General features: G+C 46.9%; 1 protein-coding gene across 2 annotated transcripts in view; it reads right to left on the reverse strand.

Annotated features, from left to right (window-relative positions):
- DNAI1 (dynein axonemal intermediate chain 1) overlaps nt 1-26,092 on the reverse strand; it is a 138,863-nt gene that overhangs the window by 12,572 nt on the left and 100,199 nt on the right. For both annotated transcript variants that reach the window (XM_048292675.1, XM_048292674.1), the window contains one exon: nt 17,506-17,691. In XM_048292675.1, the coding sequence (XP_048148632.1) occupies nt 17,506-17,691 (186 nt within the window). The remainder of the gene's footprint in view (nt 1-17,505; nt 17,692-26,092) is intronic.

Consider the following 26,092-nt stretch of genomic DNA (forward strand, 5'->3'; position numbering starts at 1 on the left):
TGCTTCTGGCATAACTTCTGCACTCTCCTGGTTTAGCTCAGATGTGCACTTGCCATTTGGCCTGGCACCAGAAGACATGAACAGAATCACAGAAGGTTCCCTCAGGAGGGACAGATAAAGCCAAGGATGGCTACAGAGGCTGAGGGTGAGAACACCACTCAGCCCCTGTATAATCTATGGTGTAAGAGCACCTGTCAGTCTAGTAAGCAGCCCAAGTGTTTGCTACTTCCTGTCATACAATAGATAAGAGCTTCAGCAGATTTTCTGCAGAAGGCTGCAACACAGGCAGGCAGTTCCAAGCCAGAAGGCGCTAATTAAGAAACACTAGGTGAGTGTTAATGAAAGAAATTTTGAGAGGTGAGAGAAAGCAAAGAGGATGAACCCTTCTCACCTCCTGTCCCTGGTCCTGTGTGCCATGTTCTTCGTCACTGAAAAAAAGGGAAAGAGCTTTCTAGGAAGGAAAGAAATAAGAAAAGTAGATGACAGGTCTGCTGGATCAGTGTGTCTGTTCTCTGCCCTGGCGATGAAAAACAGGCTACAAAAGGTCTTCATTTTCAGCTAATGGTTTCACCTGCAGAAAGAGAGGCAGAAGGTAGTTGTCCTGGGTTGCAGTGTATTCTATTACCATCCCCATCAGCTGTTGAAATCAGGTGGGGCAGTGTTTCCTTGCCTCCTCCCCCCAGACTATCTTGCTGTTAATGGCCCATCATTGTCCTGCCGCCTGACTCAGAGATAACTCCCTCCGGACTATCTTCTGTTAATGAGCCTAATCAACACTTTGCCTCATGACTCGTTACCCCATTGTGAGATGCTCCACCCAGAGGGAGGAACCAAGCATCCCATCGTGGATATAAGCTGAGGCTGAACACCAGAGACACCGGCTTCCCACTGGATTTCCAGAGGACAGGAGCTACACAGCCACCATTGGACTTCCTGAGGAAGAGCAGACTGTTTTACTACAGGATCACTGCTTCAGAGGACTGCAGCCACCATTCTACCAGACTGCTACCACCACCCTGCCTAACAGGGTGTTAGGTTGTACCTTGACTCTGTCAGTTTGACAGTGTTTTCTTTTACCTTTTTTTTCCCTTTTTCTTTAATTTCCATTAAATTGTTATTCTGACTTGGTGCCTCCCACTGGTTTGTTTTCAAACTAGTACAGTAGTTTAAGGGGTGAAACTGAGGTGTTGATAAACCAGACTGAGGCCAGCAGAGACTAGCAAGACTGTTGATGTCTGGAGGATTTGCACTGAACAGATACTAAGAGTGCTGGACTTGTTCAGCCTATAGAAGACATAGTTCTGGGTGACCTAACAGGCACCTACCTGCACCCAAGTGGAGGATATTAAGAAGCCAGAAAGGGACTCTCTGTAGGAGTGCACAGCAGGAGAATGAGTCATAACAGCCATAAACTGAAACAGGGAAGGATTCAACATGACATAAGAAAGTTTTTCTCCACTGTGATAGTTAGTCATTGGAACAAGACTCCAGAGTGGCTGTGAGATCTCCAGCCTTGGAGTTTTTCAAGAGAAGCCCAAGCCCTGAGCAACCTTGTCTGATCTCAGGGCTGTACTCGCTCTGAGCTGGAGGCTGAACTAGAGATATCCCAACATCACCTCCAGCCTGAACGTGCCTGTGGCTCTACAATCCCAGAATGTTCTTCATCACCAAGTGTACACTGGTGGATGAGTCTTGCAGCTCTACCCTACTCTGCTGCTATGCTCTTATTGCAGACAGCATTTCTAAGCAAATGTCCTCTTAAACCTTATATTGCTCATAATGCCAGGAGCAGTGCAGAGCAATACAGCCATCAACTGGGCAATTCCCAGCCCCTGGAGAAGAACACAGGCACAGAGAGGACCAGTTCTCCAGCACCCTCCTCCCAGGGTATCTAGATGCTGTGGAAGCTACACAGACCAATTTGAATGTTGGTGTCAAAGGGGTAAAGAGAGGAAGAAGGTCCCTCAGTGAAAAATGACAACCAGGAGCACTGGAGAAAACCCATGGAGAACAGAAGCCTGAGGCAGATAGTGATAGGACCAAGGAGGAAGCTGGACTAGGAGCCTGTGAGAACTGGCACCACGGGGATGAGAAAGTGGGGATTGTTTCCCCGTGCCTACCCACAAGTGGAAAAGCTGACATAAGAGGGGAACATACGTAATCTCAGACATGTAGGACAAGTATATGTTTTCCCACTATGCTTGTATCAATGGCAGGAAAGGGATAACATGGGCTTAGTGTCAATAAATTCCCACTGGTTTTGTTGCTGAGTGCTTGCAGTTTGATCGTTTAACACACAGGCTGAAAACCAAACCATAATCAACATGACTGAGGAGTTCAGGAGCCTGTAAATCTCTTCACATGCAGGTATGTGGCCTGTTCTGAGCTGTTATTACCTCTTTGTAAAAGCTGTGAATCTCTCTCTGTAATGCTGCCTGACAATTCCCCTATCATTTCAATAAGATCAAAAAGTGGAAGTAGATTTAATATATTTTTAAACCCAGAAATAACCATAATGATTCACACAGTTTCAGTCAGTCCTGAACACAACAATGACTCCTCCTGGAGCTAAAACAGAGCTTTCACTAAAAGGCAAAGTGTTTTGACCTGAAGGTGTTTGAGGGATAAAGACAAGCTAGTGCCATGCTAAATACGTATGCTCAAGTCCTTGTTTAATTTGGTCGGCTGCCAAATCCCATTATATCTCTGTCTGCTAATTTTAAGGAGCTTTCCTCCATTGCAAATCCCTCCCCATGCAGGTGCCTTTAGGATGAGATCAAGTTATATTTTGTTAAAATGTATTTAATTATTATATAGAATTGTATTATATATTATATACTATATATTACATGATCTATGGTCTATGATCTATGCATAGAATATAATTGTATTACATATATAATCTTAGATTACAAATTTTAAATTATAAGTTATAAAGCTTAATTTACTTTCAAGGTCCTCAAAACCTTCTTGAAATCATGTTTCCTAGGTCTCAGGTCAACCATCTTGGTCTTTCAAGACTTACTTTCCATTTTTTTGTCAATCAGTCAATCAATCAATCACCTCCACTGCAGAGTCAACCCTGGATGTGTGCAGAGACCCCTTCCTAGTTACATTTAAAGTTCTGCTGGTCTCAGCTCTCTTTAAGTGAATCCATGCAGGTGTTTTGTAGTGCTGCCTTTTTTAAGCAGGGTGTTTATTTTCCAGAGAAAGTCCATGTTCAACCATTCTTTCGGACATAAGTAGTATCTTGACAAAGGTTTACCACAGGTCTGAGCCAAACAGCAATTACCAAGTCATGGCTGAAAGCCCATGGAGTACCAAGTGTATAAGGGGCTGTGATGGTGATGAAGAGATCTCATGTTGATAGACAAGCAATTCTGTCTGAAGCAGGGGAAACAGGTCAATCGCAATGTTTAAGTCTCCTCTAGGTCCTTCAACCACACCACATAATGTGTGACATTTCTGCAGCACCTCTCATGCCAATCCAGACACGCCTTTCAAAAACCTGGGGTTACTCACTGACAGGGAGAGGCAGGGACAAGGAGCACTCAGGGGGGTCACTAAAGCCTGCAGAAACCCAAAAGCACAGGCTGTGAAGTACAGCCACAAAGGCTGTACCTCTCCAGTGAACCCCTGCCCGTGACTTCAAGCCAGGTAAGGGACAGGGATAGAGAGGAGGGGAGGTACCAATTGCCAAGTCTTGGGGTAACCTCTGTTCAGCCTGGCACCACAACTGAGTATTTCGGAGATACGGGAACTGAGGGCTGGAGCTCTCTCTGCCAAGCCATCTCTCTTTCTTCCTTTGCAGGCAGGCAATGGTGGTGCCCCACTTTCTTACTGCTTCTCTAAGTCAGAGCTCAGACTAACCTTGACTCGAAATGCAGGTCTGACTGATTGCAGAGACTTTGCCTACCACACCAGTGTCTGAAAAATCATGGCTGGCAGCACATCCCTGGCTATGAGCAGGGTAAAAGCACTCTGAAGAATGAAATTTCCCCACACAGCAAGGTGCAATCAACTTGGAGTTCTTCCTGTCACTGCAGACGGGATCACAGATCCTTCTGCAAGTCTTCATACCCTACAGCCAGTCAGGATTTCCATACTTGGTCACTGCACTTCAGGCTCAAGCTACCCCAGGCTCTCCCTGTTACAGAAGCAGGACCCACATTCCTCTCTTTTGCTGGTGCTTTAGGCTGGAAAACCTCATGAGGTTGAACTGAGCAAGACAGGACCTCCACAGCCCTGCTTTTGGCCTCGTGGCAGCAGATGAGAAGAGGTTTCTCAGGGTAGGTTTCCCTTTCACTTGTGCAGCCTAACTTTTTCAGTCCCCAGTTTGCAGGAGCCATTTGGGCTGCAGGGCTTTTACTGCACAGCTTTTAAAGCACAGCTTTTCTTCTTGAACAAGCAGTTCTAATTGAAACCAAATCCATCAGCCTTTTGCTCAGCTCTATTACAAACTCAAACCGAGAGGCAAAGCCTGGCATGATTTTTTTTTTTTCATTGACATGAAATGCACAAAATTATCAATTTCCTGAACTCCCACTGGATGTCCATCGGTTGGCCAGGCCAGATAAAAATGAGAGCCTTGGAGCTCATTTCTCTCGCTTAGCAGGTTCCCTCAGTGCAGATCAAAGCAGGAGGCCTAATCCTGGAGAGGGATGAGCATCCTCCAGTCTCACAACTGCACTTGCAAAGTAGTTTCTGGTCATTTTGGTGTCTGTTTTGGAGTCTGACTTCTGACAGCAAGTCTACGTAATCATCAAAATGTCAGACAAGGCAAAAAAACAAGAAAGCAGTAACCGAACAGTGCTGATATTCATGCTTCCTCCTGTGCTTCTGGGAAGGATCCTTTCCTCTTTCCTGCAATCCCAAATCCTCAGGATGTCAGAGCCAACACCAGCAACCAAGTGAGGAGATTTCTGGTCTAGATGAGCAGGGTTAGTGTGTATCCAGACAGCACAGGTTTACAGGGAAAGGCAGTGACTTTTATTAACCCAAATAATACATAGCTGGAGAATAAAATACCAGCTATAGGGCATATACACTTCTCTTTTCTTCCGGAGCATAAGTATTTGCTTAATAAAAGGTGCTATCTGTGCCCACAGACTTTGACTTGATTACTGTATTTGAGACCATCCTGACCACAACACTCCGAGCCCCCTGGGAAGGGCAGCAGTTACCAAACCTGATCAACTTAACAGCCTTAATCTGATACATTTCCTGGGGAAATTTCAGGGGATGACAGGGATCAGGAAGCTGAAAAAGGTAAATGCAGCAACTACCCAGAAGACATTCAGTTTAATCTCACTTTTCAGAAGATGAATGGAACAAGTCAACAACCTGTAAGCACCTGAAATGCATCATAACTAACGCGAATTTGCACCAAAGAAGTCATGCTGCACCAATCTGATTTCTTTTTGCAACAGTACAATACACCTTGTGGATGGGAAAGGCACAGAAGTCATTAACCATGACTTTGAGAAGACTTTGCCATTGTCTCCCTTGATATTCTGATCCTGAAGTGACACAACAGTTCTACATAAAGTGAGTAGAAACTGGTAAGATCCAGCTGACTAGTTGTACCCAGGGCTGTCAGCACTGAGTTGTGTGTAACTCTCACAGCTCCGTGGTCTGGAGGGGATCTGGTCAGATTTTCTGCTAGTGTTTGGACATTGGGACAGACAGGCAGACTGCGGGTGTCCAGGAAGACAGGACTGGAATTTGAAATTACTTTGCTGGACCAGAGATGTGATCTGGAAAACCTGCATGTGAATTAACAAGGACAAATGCGAGATAATGCAAGATATTGAGAGTGAGCAGGGACAGTCCCCAGCACAAACACGGGATTGTGGGGAGGGAGTGTCTTGCCATCAGGGCTGGAGTTAGAGAGATAATCACCTGGAGGGGACCTGGCACTCCTGTGCAGCAGTGAAACAGTCAGCTCTGCCACTGCTGAGGAATGGGAGTGTCATGGGCAGGCATGTGAAAGGATCTCTTTATGGGCAGCACCCACAGGACATGGTGCAGCAAGGGCACAGTTCATGGAAGCTGGTCTGGGGGATAACAAGAAGATTTCAGCCCAACAGGTGGGAGGTGCGAAAACACAACATTGCCCTGGCAGAACAGGTCTCTGCACTGACCAGGCCCCGTGAGGGGTGAGGAGCCCAGGTACACCCTAGATTGAGAGCAGTGGGATCACCAGCAGCTCCCTGGTGAGATATAGAAGCAGAGGAGACCAGGGGATGTTTGTCCTAAGACGGCCTCACACAGTTGGTGCCTGGCATCCCATCTCAGAAAATCAGTCAGTGAACTGGGGCGTAACAGTTTCCCTCCAGGAGAACCTCGGAGCTGCTTTGATTGCAGCCGTCACTGCATCTCGCACAGCCAGCGGGACTGTAAGTCGGACCCTCTTCTCCTCTGCTTCACAGGGCTCTTCCTTTTCTCCACGGAATAAAAATAATCCCCTTGCATCAGTTCCATCACGGTGAGCAGTGAGCCATTTTATTCACTGGCGATCCCTTCCCTTCTCTCATTTAAGCAATTCTGCATTGAGCCCATCAAATTAATTTGTGCAAGGGACATTTATTTGCCCTGCTTGCAGCTGCAGGTGTCTCCCTTTGTTTTCTTGTGGAGGAGGCTGGTAGGTGGCACAAACATGAGCTGGGGAGAGGCTCGATGGTTTCGATCAGAGCGTGCAGGGGCATGAAGATCTTCAGAGGGATGCACCCAGAGTCACCCAGATTCACAAAACCTACAGGTGAAATCTGCAAGTGAAGGGCTTTTTACAGCAATGCATTTGGGATGTGTTTTACAATGGCACAGACACAATTTCCCAGGCAAGGAGCTGCCCTCTGTGTCTCCACAGGCAGCCTCAGCCCTTTCCAGCACAGGCTCGCTGTTGGGGAAGATTGTGTCAGATTCTGGCAGAGGCTCAGGAGGAGTTACAGGAATGTGCCAAAAATCAAGCTGTTCCTTTGGCCCTCATAGCTGCATTTCTTCCTGTTCCATGTCATGACAAATTTCCTGCATTTGTCACTGCAGCAAATACCACCAGGCTCTGCAATCAGGGACACTGCCCCAGAGTGCTCAGTCGATGCCCAGGGACAAGGTATCATAGAATCATAGAACCTTAAGGGGTTGGAATGGACCTTAAAGATCGTCCAGTCCCAACCCTCAGCACGCCATGGGCAGGGACACATCCCACTAGACCAGGTTGCTCAAGGCCTTATCCAACCTGGCTTTGAACATTGCCAGGGTTGTGGCATCCACGGTCTCCCTGGGCAACCTGTCCTGGGGTCTAATCAACCTCACAGTAAAAAATTTCTTCCTAATATCTAATCGAAATTTCCCCTCTCAGTTCGTATCCATTATTCCTTGCAGAGCTTGAAGAAGAGTAAGAACCCATCTTCTCCCAGCTGTGGGGCATTACTAGGTTCTGTGAGGTGAGGCAAAGCATGATGGGAATGGGTCTTGCAAATGAAGACCAGTGTCCTGTTCTCCATCCCTGCTGAGTGAATTCTCAGGTGCTCAGAACACTGCATGACCATGAGCTTGGGAGAATTAGCTACATTTCTCCAACTTAACTGCATGAGCAGTGGATGCCATTACAAATAGAGAGGCCAAACCTACAGCTGTGGAGGTACAGACCCAACAAGGAGCTGCTGACCTACATTCCAGAGTTTTGTGTGCTTTTCTGGCCAGGTCACCCATGGGATGCCTGCTGCTCTCACCCATTCACTCATACCACTGCCACCTCCTCCCTCTGCCCCTGCTCCACTTCCTAGTTTTCTTCAGTTTTTCAGTGACCTGGCTCAGCTTGAAATCTTGGGCTTGATAGTCTGTGATATCCAAATGTCAGGCAGGATGCAGGAGAGCCTTCCAGGATCTGGGCCCTGGTGGGACAAGGCTGTCCATCACTGCGCCCCAGCTGCAGCTCCTCTCCTAAGGTATGACTGTATTGGATGTATCCCAAAAGCACTCAGCAGGAGGGAAGCCCAGAGAAGAGGTTGTAGGAGAGTAGATCCAGGGTGTCTATGGACAACTGTCACTTGGCCACTGTGGTTCCAAGGGAGATGGGAGTCCTCATCCTACTCAACATGAAGGGGAGCTGCATCTCATCCAAGGACACGCAGAGGCCAGGACCATGGCTAGGTCTCCCAGGCACCACGCACTGCTTTGTCCCTTATCCTCATGACAAGCCATCACCTTGTCCTTCAAACACACCCTGTGGCTCAGGGGCTGAGCTAACAAGCTTTCCTCCTTCATTCCCCTGTGCAGAGCCAGTGCTCAGGAATAGCTGCACTCCTGAGAGCTGCTTGGGGCTGTGTGGCGTAAAATCAGCTCATCCTCAGATGATCTGGAGGATAAACACACACATTACCTCCTTCGTCAGGCCACTCTAATCAGGTCTGGCAGAGGGGCTGAGCACTGAATTGTCTCTGCAGGGCAGGCTGCAGGCTGGTCATCCTGCACTCACACCCAGCCATTGCTGGAAGAATGAGAGCCTCCCAGAAAGCCTCCATTGCTGTCTTTGCCAAAGGCATGCTTAGAAAACAGCTTGTTCCCCTAGGGGTCCCTCTGCCTTTGTACTGGGGCTGTTACTCAGGCAAAGAACTGGTGATTTCTCAGGATTCCCCAATTTCCTGGATGGGATTTAAGTCATCTGCATAGAAACAAACACACAGAGGACAGATAAATAAACAGGAAGGATAGGTGAGCCAAGCAGATCCTGTGAGGCTGAGCAGTGCCTCACTTGCCGTAAGACTGTGCTGTGCTTTCTGCCAAGGCACCGAAGAAAGCTGAGGCTCTGGCTCAAAGAGGAATTGTGCAAGCTGAACAGGCATATTCAGGCAATCACAGATCTAACCAAAATGAAAGTCCTTTGAAAACATCAGGCAAGGCTCCTTCTCATGCACTAGGCACTTCCCAGGACAGCGATGGGCTGCAGGCTGCAGAGGAGCAAAGTCCAGACTGCTGGGACTTGGGGAGCTCTAGCATCGCAGACACCAAAGAACAGACACAATCTGTGCACAAAGGAAGAGGATGCAAAGCCTGCAGATAAAACAGTATTTGTAGCAACATAACAGTACCAATGTGGAGAAATACAAGGGAAGGCGTAAATAAGGCACAACTAGAATCCAATTTTGCTCGGCCAAATTTACTGAGGACAGCAAATCCAAGGACACACCAGATTTATGCCTAGGAAATCTTGACTATTATTGATCACAAAACCAAATCCTCCTAGCATTTTTCTCCAAACCGCTAGTATTGCAAAACAGAGCAGTCTCACATCACTTTCAAACACTGGCAACCTTTTTATTACATAGACCTTCAAAGACAAAACTAGAAAGTCAAAGCCAGCCCTCTTGGCTTACTCAGTATCCCCTTGACGGCACACAGCACCTCACAGAATGAGACTTGCACTCCAGAAATTATTCATAAGTACTATGGATTTTTTGTAAAATGGGACCTTTTCTTGCTTCAGCTACCAGTGTTTCCATTTAACGTGCTAAACACATTTCACCCTGACCTCTGGGAATTGACTCCAGCTTAAAATAACGTGTAAATACGCTGATGTTGTCTCTCCAACAACTGCCAAACACAGCAGCCACAGAAAGGGACATTACATAACAAAAAATCGTTGAAGATGTGGCAAGGAACAGTAAAAGGAAGAAAAACTCCAGCTCTTGACCTTGGGGTTCAACAATGCTTCTGCTACATGGAGCTGTCTTCTCCCTTCACATACTTTGATGCAACCCAAAAGTTATTTCACCAAAATCAAAGAGTATTCAAGTCCTGTCAATCTACCCCTGCTTGTTTGGGTTAGCTCCCCAAACAGGGGGAGTAGTTAAGGCTGCCACACTCTGTTCAAGATCCAGACTCCTTTGTAATTGTGGTGCAACACCCTTGGATACCTGGATTTGTGCACAGTGGCTATGCCCAGGGTGACCAGGTAAATACCGAAAGGCTTCCGTTTTGCCCAGGAACTGTAACCTGCTGGCACATGGACCAACTCATTCCCAAGTAACAGCTTTCCAGGCTTAAACAGTACCTTCATTTTATTTCAGGCTATGCTAGACTGGGAGGAACCTGATGTGGAACAGTGGAGGAGGAAGAGATCCTATGGGGCCACAAAGGTCTTCCTGCTAATGGCTTTCCTAGCACAGTGGGAGGGCAGGAAATCATGGAGAGGAACGAAAAGGCAGAAGGGGCATGGGAGTTGCTTTTGCCAGTATTCCCTTTGGTGGTTGTTGATTTATAATTATGAGTCACAGGTCTGTGTAGCAAAACAGCCGCAGGCTATAAGCAGTGCTGCTCACACCCCAACAAGCTCCACACCACTGGCAGGCCTCTTGCTGGGACTTACACACTCCGAACCCAGAGACTGTCAGAGCAACCACCTCCAGCCCCTCCTGCTCCAAGGCAGACATGTGTCTGTACACGTGTCTCCAACCTACTCTTCTTGAAGGCCTCCAGCACTGGGTTTCCTTCTTGTACCAAAGAGTAAACACCAGCGCATATATCCTTACATGGCCTACAGAAGTGGCACAGAAAGCTGTGAACAGTCAGGGACAGGGTTTCACAAGTCCCTGGATGTGCCCCATGTACCTCAGCTCTCCCCCTAACAGTACAGAGCAGCTACTTGCAACTAGACTAAATAACAGGGAAGGGGCTGAAAAGAAATCAAAAAGCTTTTGCAAATTTTGGAGTAGGCCATCAAGCTGCAGGTCAGTTTTTATGAGACCCAAGCTCATTTGTGTGTGCCTCCTTATTCAGAGGCCAAGCTGGCTCTGGAGGAGGCAATCCTCATGAAGGCAGGGCACAGCAGCACACCAAATTCCTCCAGCACTGCTTGTGCTTTGTGCTTCTGGGTCACTGAGCAATTAGCCAGTTCTGAAGAGACACGGAGAAAATCGGCCACTGCTGGAGCAGCACAGAAGGCATTGAGAGAGAAGCATTTGCATGAAAGCAGAGGGACTAGGAATTACACCGCTAAAAGAACAAAACTTGACCTGTTTGGAGAGGAGACAGAAGTGCTTTTCTCTCAGACAGAATGGAAGCTGTTGAGACAGAAAATTTAGAGACAAAATATACTTCCCTCAGTATTAAGCTGCTCACCAGCCTAGGACTGACGTGACCTTGAAGAACGTATCTAATCCATAGCTTCCTTCCTTAAATACAGTCACATGTGCAGATGGACTGTACATGTTGGGACAGAAGGAGGGAGTTCAAGTTTATATTTCTGTATTTACATGCTGGTTGGTTGATCCTGCCAGGAAAATTAATCCACAAACACCAGAGGTTTATGTCCAAAAGGGAGACAGAGGAGTCCTGTTACTTTATTCAAATAAAGGGAGAGGCCATGGGGCATTCCCCTGGGGTCTCACAGCCTCCTTTTTATCCTAATTTCCTGGCCACATTTCCCTCTCTCTTTCCCCATTGGCCGAGGTACTTGAGAGGTACAGACTTCCCAAATCACTTCATACAGACCCCTTCTAATGTATACTGCCCTTTTTCTTTTCCTATGGTATTTATGGCTGCCCCCTTTGCTTCTTTCCCATCTCAGTATCTATCTTTACCTATCAGCAGACCCACAGTTTGTTTGTAAAGACAAATCTATCTCATTCCTTTCAATCCCTTACACTTCCTGCAGGTAAAGAAAACACCGAGAACAGAAACAATCTCCTGATCCTTAACTTCTTCAAATTTCTCCCTGTCATCCTAGGTGATAACAACACAAGGCTACAGAGCAGTTCATGATCAAGCATCCCAGTCTCTGTTCACAGTGTTCCAGTCTAGTACCTGCTCTGGACGTGAGCTGCATCTCACTGAAACTGGGGACAGGCATGAAACCAGGGCCCCTTCCTGAGAGCACTTGTGTGCAGGGGGTGCTGCTGGGGAGTGTGAAGGACGAAGAAACCTCAAGCCCCACAAGATCTCTGTGCTGGGATACAGTGCTGGGGAGGGGGATAGATTGAAGAGAAGATGTCAGCCACTCTCCTATTGTCTCCTTTAAACTTTGGACACTTCCACGAACCTTCCCCAAATCCCTTTTCCTCTTTCATCTCCTTAAAACCCCAATATCCTCCCGTGGTCTATCACAGTCCCCAAATCCCTCCCAGACCCCACCATCAGCTCTGGCCAAAAAAGCCACAGTGCTTCAGGAAGCAAAACTCAATGCTCCTTCCTTGGCTGAACAGTCTTGGGCTGGATCTGGCCAAGGGCAAAATCATCAAAGCTGCAAAGATGCAGGGTGTCACGAAGTCCAGAGATTACACTGGTGGTGTGATAACGCATGGAGAGTGCATAGCAGCATGTGCACATGGACGTGAAGGCTCAGACCCAGCCCATGCCCCTCGCTTGTCCCCACATTTTAAGCTGCTCACAGGTACACAGCATTGGACCCAGAGGTGTGCGCCAGCAGCTCCTGAACATGAGCAGTCCTGGCACTGTGTCCTGGGGTGGGCAAGCAGCTGTGTTCCCCTTCCTACTCCACTCATGCCCAGCTAGACCCAATCAATCAGGATTTACTGCCTGGGAAGAAATTCAGTTGTTACCAAGAAACAGAAAAAGAGATGCTTTGCATGTGAAGAAACCAGTAGCAGGAACAGAGATTACCATCATAAATAATCCAAGATAAATATCCAAGACAAGCATCAGGCCAAGAAGATGTCTGCCTCCCTGGCACTCAGCTTGGGTACTGGCCAAGAAATTTGCCTTAGCCTCAGCAAATTCTGTATTGCAACCTTTCTTTCATCTGCTTTCTCTTCTATTCCTACTCTGCTCTGCTCTCCCAAAATTTCTAAAAAACACTGCACACTTTTTTTTACTATCTCCTGCTTACTTTTGGCATTGGCAGAGGTTAAGCCAGGCTACTTTAGCAGTTTTTAAAAAACAAACCAAAGCCTATGAGCAGCTACATTCTTCTGACTGTGATGACAAAATGCTTTAATTTTTTCCAACCCTCGAATGAAACCTGGAAGGCTCACTAATTAAACTGCTCTGCCCCAAACTGATTCTTCTTACAGCAATGCTTCCCTCGGGTGAACTCAACCACCAAGGTCGTTACAAATTAGAAATGATACTTTATTAGTTAAACAATTCCTGCCTGACATCCACTGCAATATTTAAAGAGCACTTGGAGTCTAAAAGTGGCTTGGATGACAGCAGAGAGACACTTGTTCCTACTGCTGCATCTTAAAATACTGCAGGCATTTCTGTCCCGCACTTCTAAACAGAAGGGCCCAAACCAGTTTCACCTCATGGAAATAAATACAGCTTGGGGCAAGGGGATCTCTTTTTCCTGCCCCAGAGACTTCAGTCTGTGCTGGTAGGGAGAGATCCAGGACTCAAATCACCATGGCACAGACACATGAACACAGGACCTCCGTGCCTTCTGTGTGCCCTTGACACACGTGCCTGATGGGTGGCAGAGACCCCGTCCCCTGCTTCCTCTCAACAACAAACTCACCTTTTTCCATGAGCCACTATGAGTTCAGGATGCCAAAACTCACAAGGAGTTTTAGGCATTTTTTAAAGATTTTACTGTGTGTCTTGGTGTAAGTCACTTCTGAAAACACTACCTGAGTGCTTTCGAGAAGTTCCCCCCTGGCATATTTGTTCTGCCAAGTGTTCATAAATGAGACTGCGCTGATGTAGCTGACAGCAAAACTCAGAGTAGTAAATAACACTTCTTAAAGATCCCCAAGTGTTTTACGAACATGAATTAATTAAGCTGCAGGCCAACCCTGCAAATTACTTGAAGAGATCTTCAACCTTCCCTCCTTGCTCAAGGACATGAAGACAGGAAGGAACCAAGGTCTGATGAAAACCCAAGCATCCTTATCTTCCCCATTTCCACTCATCCACCACACCAGCTTTAACTAACAGCCAAAACCCAATAAACTCAGAATGGCTGAAATCTCACCAGGACAATGTTAGCTCAGTCACTTTTTGTAAGCTCTATCACGCAAGCCCAGCAATAGCCAAGGAATCTACAGAACATGGAGCAGACAGCACTGTGTCTGTTTTCAGGGGAAGCATGGGGTTTGGAATGATGTGGCTATTAAGAGTTCTCTCAAAAAATTGATTAGTCTGCAAGTTTTACCCATCAAAAGCAGTTGTCCCAGCTGTGTGGGAAGGCAACCCCCTGTGACATCAGTATGAAACAGATGGCTAGGAGGACCTGGATGAGCTCCTGACTGCCCTGTCCCTTGGGCATCCTGGGTTCTGCCAGAGCTCAGCAAAAGGGGCCTTCCTGTATCCAAAGGAGCTGACAGAGCAAGATCAGGCAGCTGAGCTCACAGATGCTGGGATTGGTATGAAGGTCCCAGCCTTCAGAAGCACTGACTGTGGCTTGACCACTTGGCTGTCCGGCAGTTTTCCCCATTGGGCTCTGAGGGTACCAAGTGGCAAAGAGAACAGCCTGGGATACCTGGGTACTGAGCCAGGCATGGACAGGTTTTTCTATCTGCAAAGAGGCAGCTGGGATATCAGGACTCCTCTGCACAGTTTTGAACCCTCTTCACTTACAAAAATCTCTGGAAGTTCTGTGACTGTCAACTCCATCCTGGGGAATCCCAGAAAAGAGGGAAAAGTTGAGTCATTTTACAGAGGAAAGCTGGTTGCACAGGGTAAGGGTGTAAAGAGCACACTGAGCTGATCTTTAGAGGAGCTTGGATCAATACTCTGGAAGTACATCTGACTTCCCACTGTGGGATTATATTCTTGCAAACATGGCTGGAGGCTTGCTGCTAAGGACACAAAGGCTGGTGCTTTCAAAGAAAGGAGATAGACAGGAGCACACACAGGATGGCATAGCCTGTTCTGACAGGGCTTGACTTCCCTCTGCTAAAACATTCTCTTCCATCAGCTAAATCTCCTCACCACTTGTTCACTTGCAGCACTGGGCAGGCTAGGCCAGGTCCATCACTTTGCCACCACACTGCATGTCATCTGTTTTAAATCCTCCTGTCTTTCAGAGATGAGCTGGCTGCAGTCAAGGAACCCACACACATAACCAGTCATGCCTGAACATCCCTCCTTCTTCTCCACATGTGCAAGAAACATTTAGTTCTGTGTTTAGTGTCCGTTCAAACCTAACCAGGCCAGCAGAAGACAGATAGTTTAATAACATCAGAGCAGCAGAGTCCATTTCCATCCCATTTATATGTTGCATGGGATGGAGTACCTTTTGGTTTATGGTCAGCAGTAAGTGATGTAGTTACTCCTAAACTCAAGTTTAAATTGCTTTGTCAACAACATGCAGTTTGCCTTTAAAGAAGGTCAGCAAAGAGAAATGACAACATTCATAACTGCATGGAGGGCTGCTGCTGGCCACCAGGAGTGGAAGGAGACATCTGAATTCACACCTGAAGGAGGGGATGCCATCCAGAGGGACCTGGACAAGCTCGAGGAGTGGGTCCATGGGAACATCATAAAGTTCAAGGTCATGTGCAAGGTGCTGCACCTGGGTCAGGGCAACCCCCAGTATCAGCACAGGCTGGGCATGAACACACCCAGAGCAGCCCTGCCCAGAAGGACTTGGGGGTGCTGGGGGTGAGAGGCTGGACATGCCCCGGCCATGGCACTCACAGCCCAGAGAGCCAAACGTGTCCTGGGCTGCATCCAGAGCCCCGTGGGCAGCAGGGGAGGGAGGGGATTGTGCCCCTCTGCTCCGCTCTGCTGAGACCCACCTGGAGCACTGCATCCAGCTCTGGGGTCCCAGCACAGGAGGGACAGGGACCTGCTGGAGCCAGTCCAGAGGGGAGGCTACCAAGATGATCAGAGGGATGGAGAATCCCTCCTATAAGGAAAGGCTGAAAGAGTTGGGATTGTTCAGCCTGGAAAAAAGAAAGCTGTGGCCTAATTGTGGCCTTCCGGTACCTGAAGGGAGCCTACAAGAAAGATGGAGGGGGACTTTTTACAAGACATTTAGTGACAGAACAAGGGTGAATGGCTTCAAACTGACAGAGAGTAGGTTTAGAATATATATTAGGAAAAAATTATTTACTGTGAACATGGTGAGGCACCGGCACAGGTTGTCCAGAGAACCTGTGGACACCACATCACTTGGGAGTGTTCAAGGCCAGGCTGGATGGAGCTCTGAGCAACCTGGTGTCCCTGCCCAGGGCAGGGATTTGGAACCAGATGATCTTTAAGGTCTCTTCCAACCCAAACCATTCAGTAATTCTGGCCCACAGCACAGTATTGCTGGTCAGCCCAAAGCTGGGGTGAAGGGGAGGGCAGCCACACTTATGTGTGTGTGACCCCTCTCCACTGCTTAAGCCCTTGTGCAGGCAGGGTCCATGGCTGACACTGTGCTCACCCATGTCCAGGAAGGACTCATAAAGCAACAAGGGAACTTATCCTGAGTCAACCTAATGACAGCTCGGAGAGCTTGGGTGGTCTTGGGCTGAAATTTTGCTGGAAATTGAAAAGTGTGAAGCATATGAGAGATTCTTTTCCACAGTTTCCACAACTCAGCCCCAAACAAATTGCCATGCTACTGTTTTCTGTGCCCTGTCAGCACAGTGAAGATTCACATTTCCAGTGGCATCCAGCTGAAGGAACCTTTTAAAAATCATTCTGAAGACTCTGGAGTGACACTAGTGTGATTAGTTCCTGGCCAAAGACCCTGCCTAATACAGCAGATTAGTAGAGTATATAAAACGTTTGGGAGTACATAAATAAAAGATGATCATCTTGAGAGATTGCTTTCTTGGATCAGTTCTAAAAAGCCTGAAACTGAAAGACTCCACTTAACACAAGACAACTGGATCTAAGAATTACAAGGGCATAAGCGGGCACTGCATTTACAGGCATTCAACTCATAGCTGGATGAAGACCAGAAAGAAAATCCAGTAATAGATCCATGTAAGAGAGGTTATCATCCTTCACAACTGGCCCTCATGGATGGGTGGGAAAAAAAAACTTCACCAACCCACAGAGGCACATGTATCTCCTTGCTGTCACTTGAGACAAGGACCCCAAGTCTCCTTACATATTAAAGATACTGCTGGCTCATTCACAGGACAGCTGACACAGTGGTCAGGGGATAGGCTCTGATGCAGGAGTACAAGAAGACAGGAAGCAAGGTTTCTGTGGGAGGACTCAGGAAAGAGCTGAGGTCTCCTTTATTTGATTTCAAGAAGTTTTGCAAATAAAACCCAAAACTCAGAAAATATGTGAGTTTCGGGAAACAAATTAACATCTGCAGAGCCTCTGGACCAGAGCTTGTCTGGGACCATGGTGACAGCCGGGGACAGCAAACCCCTTTCCCACCAGTCTACACGTCTTACCAGGAGAAAACTGAGTCCTCTTGCTCAAACAGGAACAGACACAAGGATTTAACATCCCAGATATCCTACCCAAAAGGCTTGAGGTAATTGTACCTACTTTGCTAGAGAGGAGCTTTGCCAACACCATTGCATGGAAGGAGAGGGGACAGTGACAAGGCCTGAAGAGATCTGCTGTGGCTGGGGGAATGCAGCTCATTCTTACCTTGGGCATCTTGCGCAGATTGGGAGAGAGCTTCAAGCAGGTGATGAGGCCTAGTTCATCTCCAACAATGATGATAGGGTAGACAGGATTAAACTGGATGTGGGTTGCTTTATTTTTCTTCCTGGTCACCACTAGCTGGGTGCAGAGAGGTTCAAGCTTATTAACATTCAGATCAAACACATGGGCCTGGGGTAAAAAAAAGGAAAGAACACAAAAGGAATTAATTAGGCAAGAACATCCCTCAGTGACAGAATGATGGCTGGAGAAATCAGAAAGAAAAGGTTCTGCTGAAAAAAACTTTCCAGCCACAGCGCACAATTACCATCTGTGCTCAGAGCTGTGGTCTTCTTTTAAGTAACCAGTGAGCAGAAGTCATCTGCTGCTTGTGAGTGACTGTGCCCCTCCTGCAGGGGCTCAAGGACAGAGGACCACTTCCCTGCTGTGGGTGCAAGCCTTGGCAAGGCTCCAGCTGATCTGGGCTGGAGAAGGCTCAGAGCCAGCACTACTAACCCCACAGACCTTAATCTCCCTTCTCAGTGCAAGTAATGAGATAAACAGCTGTTAAATCAGAGTCTAACACAGATTGATGCCCAAAATGGGGAATGCTGTCAGAAATTCTGATTACTGCTTATTACAGAGCTCTCTAACATTTTCAGCTTAATAATAACAACAATAAAGACACAATCCAATAAGTAATAGGGAAGTGATAGAAACAGCCATAGTATGATTAGAGTGTACCCTGGGGTAATGCCGGAGAAGCACAGGACAGCTTGGTACTGGCAGCTCACTCCAGCCCAGACACTACACCTGCACACATGTCCTTCTCCCACGGCATCAGGAAAAGTGCCAGGTAAAGATTAGCCAAACAGGAAAGGTGAGGATGGAGGGAGAGAGGCCTGAGGACCCACTCAGGCAGGAGTCCCACTGGCATGGACTTCAGACCTCTGGCACAGTGACACAGACCTGCACATCGCCAGCTGCACAATAATGCACATTTCATTGTGCAGAGGAAAGAGTGGCAGTTACTTGAGAGAATGAATTAACATTATCTCCCAATAATTGCAATTTGTTCCAGTTACTGACACAGACTGCAAAGGCTAATAAAACATGGTGTCTCTCTCTTCTCCAGGGCCGAGGTGAGCCATTTCCAGCATCCTGGATTTCCACCTGGTATCCACCATGAAGAATTTGAGCGTTATGTTTCTCTTCCCTTTTCTGTATTCAGAAAAACTAAGGAAGGGAATGCTTTATGCTAACAAGTACAGTGGGAATATAGAGGAAATTAGGACTGAACTACTTGTAAACCTCCTTCCAGCTGTGTCTTGTTTACCGGCACTTAAGAGACAAAGGAAACACGTAATTTCAACAGTATGTCATGCTGACAATTTGAATCTAGGAATTATCTGAAATCAAACAATGCTACTCTATAAAAGCTTATTCCAAAGAGTGTGGAAGGTATCAAATCTGTACATGTACTTTCCTATTACACACCAATGAGTCAGTGAATTTTATCTGAATCCATTTACAGCACAGAGCTGGGCCATGTGCAAGCACATGTCCCAGGCAGTCTTGTGAGCTGCTGCGTCTTCACAGGACTAAAAATCTAGGAATTTGGTCTGAGTGGGAGAACAAAGGTCTTACAGATGCAAAAAACAAGAAAAGGAACACTGCCTCCAGACTGAAGTAAAATAAGATGGGAAAGTTCTTAAAAAGTGGACAGGGTTGTCAAGACATATTTTGAAGAAATCCGTGACAGTACAATTCAAGAAGGGAATACAAAGCATCAGCCACAGACAAGGATTTGCAGTTTGGAGAGACCTTTCCCGGTCAGCCGAAGCATAGGTGAAAGCACAGCAGCTTTTTATCTGTTCAAAATACCAGGTGCCAGCATTACATTGTGAATCTTGACCTGACACTTGAGGTCTCACAATCCAGCAAAGGCAGCTTCAATTTCCTGCCTCTAGACATAAATCAAGGTGGCTCTTCTGGCTTGTACTTTACACCTGCTGTCTTACTTACTATCTCAGAAAAGGAACAAGCACTCTTTCAAACATATCACTCTCTCATGAGCCACACTCATTAAAGATCTGATTTCTTGCCTTCATAGAACACACTTTTATTAATTTAGTAATCTAGGAGCCTGGGAAATGCTCACTGATTGAGTAGCACTATTTAATCTAGCAAAAAATAGAAAAGCAACAGGGAATCAGTGGCCAGGTTTCTTCTTGGCAGCCAGGTCTGCACTGCTCTCTATAGGGCTGTCAATGAACCCCCCCCCACACACATCCTGCCCTGCCCTACTCTGGAGAAAGATGGCATGGCCAAAGGCTCAGTGCTGGAGTGCTGAGCAACTTAAATTACTCTGGGTGAGGCTGTTTTTCAAAAATGTCATGAACAGCCCAGACAAGCACAATGCCTGGGACAAGAACTTGAAACCATCAGCAATGTGGAGAAGGCCAAAAGCAAACAAGTTTATGAATGTTCCTACTATAAAGCTCCTCTTTTATGAGCTTCTAAACAAATGGGCTTGTTTTCCTTTGCCAAGGGAATCGTGGAAAAGAACAAACTATTTCAGTTCTTCAGCTGGAAACATCAGCCTCATATCAGCTGTCAGACACACCAGATGGAGGGGTGGGACACAGGCACTAAGAAGGACTTCAGAGGCTTTGATTTAGAGACTTACAGTTACTCTTAGGAGAAAGGGAGACAAGGGTCAGAGCAGCACTGGTTTTGGTGTTTTGCTGGTAGCCTAAAACGGGCACAAGGCTTTCCACAACACTTGAGGCAGGTTAACAGTGCTGCAAAGCAGCAGAGCTACACGCGGTCAGCACCATCTGTAGAGCTGCCTAGGGCTTTCTGCCCAAAGAATGGGAGACTGAAAACCTCCAGCTCTCCTTGGGACTCCTAGTCCCAGGGTCCCAGGGTCCCTAGAGCCCTGCTCTGCTGGCTCAGGTCTTGGAATTAAGGATTATGGAGTGGGATCCAGCTGGATCTCCCACCACAGAGACTCACTACCAACACACAGTTTTCTCTCCATCCCACTGCCATGGTGGCCCCTGCCCCAAGATCACTGCTTGCACACAGAGATGGCCTCTCAGGTCTTGCAAGATGAGCCCTCTCAGAGTGTATGACCCAGAGAAGAGCAACCATGACCCACACAGGTGCTACCCAACCCCACGTGTGACTCGAGTATCAGATTCATGGGGAGCCAGGATGACCAGAACCAGAGCCACATCCAAACCCTCCTTCACAGAGCACAGGTTCCAGGGCAGGCACACATCCAGCAGCACCCAGACAAGAACGGATACTCAGACACTGTCAGGCAGCTGGTACAAAGTGGCATTTTTATAAAAGCTGTTACTTGTATCAGTATCCTTTCAGAGTTTACAAACCAGTGAGAGTCCTCCAAGGAAGAGCCCCTCTTTCCTGACAGCTCTGCATGCCTCTTCTCACGTTGTCGAGACTGGTCCCTCACTGTAGCTGCTGAGACCTGGGGCCATCATATTTGCTCACCCACACTCATCCAGGAGCGATTTAGAAACTACAGAGTGAAGGTTTCAAACCTCTGGTTTTTAGACCTCAAAAACATTTCCATTTTGGTGTACATCAGCAGAGAAGGAAGCAGAAGCCTCCTGACAAACTTGTTTCTATACCTTCTGCAGATTCCATAGGAGCAAGTGAAGAAGCTGGAGGGCCTGGAGCCCTGCTGGTTGTAGACCACAGCAGACACCTTCGGGTTTTTTTTGCTAATAAGCTAAAAATACAGTGGGTAAGGGCATTTCAGTTCTTTTTTACAGAGTATTTAGGAACAATATGTGGTCACTTACTTAAAGGAACATAAATCAGACTCCAACAACAAGAAACCTGGAAAAAGACACAAAGAGAGAGGTAAAAGCAATCTGAAAATGTCTGAAATAGGAAAGTGCAAGAATTTTCTTCTGTTTCACCGATAATTGCAGAAGAATGAAGCTCTGGGTAGTAACCAATCATTCCAACAGCAATTTTATTTATGATCCTTGTAAATCTCCATGCCTGCACCAAGAAAGCACAGGACAAGATGCAGCACCTTCTGAATGAAGCCCAAGCTGCTGAGTTAAGCAGTTCCTTGCATCATGGGGATTTATGAGCTGACATCAACCACAATCAAAAGAAACCTAGACCACAGTACTGCAGTGCTGGACAGGCTGATAGTAGATATGCCAGGCAGATGTTCAGAGCAAATTTCCTGATGGAAGGACAGCAATTCTGCTAAGTCCCTGAAAACAAGCACTGAATTTAGGCAGATGCCCATTTTTCTCTGAGGTGGGACCAAGGGAATTCTGCAGTTTCTGATGCTCTTTATCCAATTAGAACAATTTTAAAGTGCCATTACAGTAACAACAGAGTTTCTCTTCATGCTTGATGTACAGGCAATAATGGATCCAAGACTATTGTGTCACAGTTGCAGAAAATGTTTGACATAAATGAGCTGCTTTGATGCTTGACTTTCAAACAGCCAGAGAAGAAATCCAGTTCAGTTTCATCCAGACCAACAGCTCCTCTGTCTATAAACCACGCTAATGGGTTCCACCTCCCAAAATCCAGCTGTTCCCCACTGAGGCTCCGCATAGCTCCTCTGCAAGCACAGCACAGTGCATGTCCAAGGCAAGAACCACATCAAACCCCAGCATCAAACCCCATTCAGAGTTTTGAACTTATTTCTCCCCACCTGCTCTACAAACTGCACTTACATCTGGAAAGCCAGCCTCTCATCTGCTCAGCACCTCTGGGGTGACTTGGACCCCTCTGTCCTTATGCCCTTTCACTCCCTGATCTGAGGCAACAGAGAGGGAAATGCAAGGGTATGTGGGGGGAAGCAGACCCCTTGGTAGAACTTCTCTGCCAGAAGAACAAACTCCTTTATTTTTGTGGCCCATGAAGAAGGGAGCTGAAGAGCTACTTTGACCAACGCTGCCTTTATTTAGTCCTCAAACTCCTGCTGAGTCTGCCATGGCTGGAGCCTTTCCTGTCCTTTTATTCCAGCCTTACAAGCCTTCATTCCCCAGCAGTGGGCTGGACAATGCTAGCATGTTCAAAAACAACCTGATGGCAACCAGAACCAAGATGGGGAAATATATATGTGTGTAAGATCAAGGCAGATATGCCTGGTAACTTGGCAACAAAGAATAAAATCAGTGTAAGAGCAAAAGGTGAGGGATAATTTAATACCATGCTGCCCTTTACCAGTTGACATCTCTTTCAGTGCTTGGTTTTCACTGTCCTTTTGATCGATCTACCTCATTTTCTTGACTGAATCGTGATCCCTCATCCATTCGCAAACTCCACAGATGATTTGTTTCAAACTCTCAGGTAATACACTTAACAAGTGGGCAGACCACCCCCAGACTCTGTCTAGCACCATGACAGCTACTGGAGCATGCCAAAGGCTTTGGGCAGGCAGAGCAGCCCAGCTTGCCCTGCACTGGAGACCTTAGCTTGCTTGATTTCTGTACTGACACTGTAGTGAGAACAGCTTCCAACACAGTTAATTTTCTCTAGCAGGACATTTTTCAGTTACAAAAGAATGTTGTAGGACCCTGCCCCTCTGACACGCAGAGCAGTCAGGGTCCTGGCAGGAGAAAAGGAGACCCGACTCAGAAAACACTCATTGCCTCCATTCTTCTGCAATGACAACACAGGAGTCCTGGTCCACAGCGGTCCTGATCATAAAACTCATGGGCTTTCACAGCACTTTCATGTTACTGGTGAAAGAACAGGCCCAGCTCCGTTACAGGTATGTTCAGAGGTAGCTTTGGAGGAGGAGCAGGCATGTGTGAAAGCTACTTCTTGGGCTTGAGCCAGGAGCCAGCTGCATGTTTTGAGGTATGGAAGAGAGCTAAGCACATCCCTCTGTCCTGCAGCACCCCAGCCCTCTGGTTCAGGGCGCATGACACAGCAGGGAAAAGAATGCCTATCACCTGACTTAGCTGTAGGGCTGCATCTCTCATCTTTTCCTCTTTCAGTAAGAACTGGGTCATTCCCAATTTGACATGGTAGGAAAAGAGCATCAGCCTTAGGTGATTTGACTCAGCTCCCACAAGCCAGTAAGAAATCGAAGCCTCAGCATGTAGAAGAGCTGCTGTTCATTCAGACAAGCTGAGGACCATTTGGCCTCTTCTGGAAACCCCAACACATTGTTTTACAAGAAAGCGCTTGTTTATCCAAGCTAAGTTCCTTGTCAGTCACCACTTCTGCCAGCCTGGCTCTCTCCTGAATGCCTCAGTGGTTAGGATGAAACAATGCTCCTGAAGTCAACCCATAAGCATGTGCTACATCCCCTTCCTCTGATCTACAAGGCCAGTTACTCTTAAGAACAACATTAGATTGGTTTTATGCTATATGGCCTTAGTAAAGCCTCACTAGACTGTCTGCTCCTTGATCTACCAGTGCTCACAAACAGAATAACCAATGATTTGTGCCAGGATCTTTCTAGATAGCTTATTTAGTCTGGCTAATCTCTTCTGCACTGTTACAGTCCTGAATACTGGGCAAAGAGTCTTTCTTCCAGTCTTCTGACACTTCCCTACTCTGCCATCTGCCACAAACACCTGATAAACAACAGGAAGACAGTTTCATCCAGTCCTTTAAGTGCCCCAGGGCAAATTTCCCAAGGCTGAGCTACCTGAATACACCCCAGCTGTGCCAGTCCCCCTGTGCTCTCTCTGCTGTGACCCACAGCCCAGTCCCTGATGGCAGGCTGAAACTGTCCTCGCACACCATGACCAGGTTCCACCTCTCACAAGTTGGCAGGGTCCTGGCTATGCCCTGCCAGGGAGAGTCAGCACTGGAGGCTGGGGCATGGGCAAGGGCAGGCAGTTGCACAAGAAAGGGCAGCACCACAACTGATGGGAGAGACAGTCCCTGCTCTCTGCCACCAACACCCCATGGCAGGCCAGCACAGCTGCTCACAAGGCAAGTACTGAACTGTCATGGTTTGGAGATTGGCATTTAAAATGAACCTGCACAGATTGCAGGTCATTATAAAATGCCAAGGAAGAAAGATCAAGGTTCAGGAGCTGCTTTCTCTGTACAGAAGGATTTGACAGACAGCTGGAGGCTCTCAGTGGACCAAACAACAAAAGTCTAAACTTGCAAATTCAAACCTAAGTGAGGAGTCATTCCTAGCAGTGAATTAATTAATTAATTAAGAGCAGAGACTCTTGCAGATTCTCCTGTTGGACTCTGTGCCCCCAGTAGGTTTTTATGCAAAGTCTAACAGACGAATCAACACACAAAATCTTTTGAGATGCTGTCAAAGTCATTTTTTTGATTCACACATCCGTGAAGCAGAAAAAGGCAAACCTGGTTCCTATGTGGCTGAATGAACTAGTTAATCTCAGCAGATCAGTTTTGTCAAAATGCTGTATTTTGTAATCTGAAAGAGCAATACATTTAGTAATGAAAAACTGGCCTGTGAGCCTCTGTGTAAAAAACCAATTCCTGCAAAGCCATCAACAAAAGTGGTTTAAATTTGACTTTGCACTGAAACCAACTACCATGCTGATAAAGTCACCTCACCTGCAATCAGTAGCTAATGGATGTGAGTGAGCAGTAGTGTCCTCAGATGCCTGATGCATATTTTGAGGCTTGGAGCCCATTAGAGCATGCTATGATGGGATGGGGGCTGCATCAGTATAGAAGTGAGGGCTCGGAGCCTGCAATAGCAAACTAAAGCCTTCCAGGCCAGCTTTATTCCCTAAAAACAGCTGCCAATGGAGAGAAATGCCGACACACAAAGAGTCTGGTGGCAGGAGGTGGAGAATGGGGAACAGTCTAATTGGCACAAAGTGAAGGCAGCATTAATTTTGGGACTCTGACCATCTATCTCTTTGAGCACTGACACGCCACCAGTCCTTGTTCTAAAGCTGACTCTCCAGCTGTCCACATCAATCGCAAAGATTCAGCAGGGAATAAGAATGAGCCTTTAGGTTTTGCAGCAGAAGAAAATGAACAGTTTTACAACAAACAGCCACTTACACTGCAAATACAATTTCAAAGCCACTTTAAGAAAGCTCCTACCCACTTCACCCTGCTCAAAGGTCCTTCTGGGTGATGGCAGAGACTTACGCTAATTTAGTGTCTTTACACCCCTTCAATTGCCCTGGCCACAATGAAGAGAGACAGGAAAGACCTTGTCCCAGCCCTGCAGAGCTAGTAGGGTCCCCATAACACATGGATAATCCCCCGAGCTACTGCAGAAGGGTAGGAGTAAAGACTCAGATGCAGCAGGGGCATCTGTGGTCATGCTCATTGTCCGGACACCGCCAGGCAAAAGCATCAACAGATGAGAGGCCTGCTGGCACCCCTCATTCATGCCCTACAAGGAGAGGCAGGACTACGTCAAAAATACCCAGAGAAATATTTGCAAACCTGAAAGGTTTAACAAGCCTCTTGTCTGAAAAATCATACATGTTTTAAAAATGGAGGTTGGCTTTTGCTTCTATCAATCCTAAATGGGCAGCAAGTTTCTGCAAATTGCTCTGTGTACACTCACACACGTGCCAGCACTAAGCAAATGCTTCTCTCTTAGCTCAGAAAGGATGGGCAG

Source organism: Corvus hawaiiensis, chromosome Z, assembly GCF_020740725.1.
Source record: "Corvus hawaiiensis isolate bCorHaw1 chromosome Z, bCorHaw1.pri.cur, whole genome shotgun sequence".
NCBI classification, from domain to species: domain Eukaryota; kingdom Metazoa; phylum Chordata; class Aves; order Passeriformes; family Corvidae; genus Corvus; species Corvus hawaiiensis.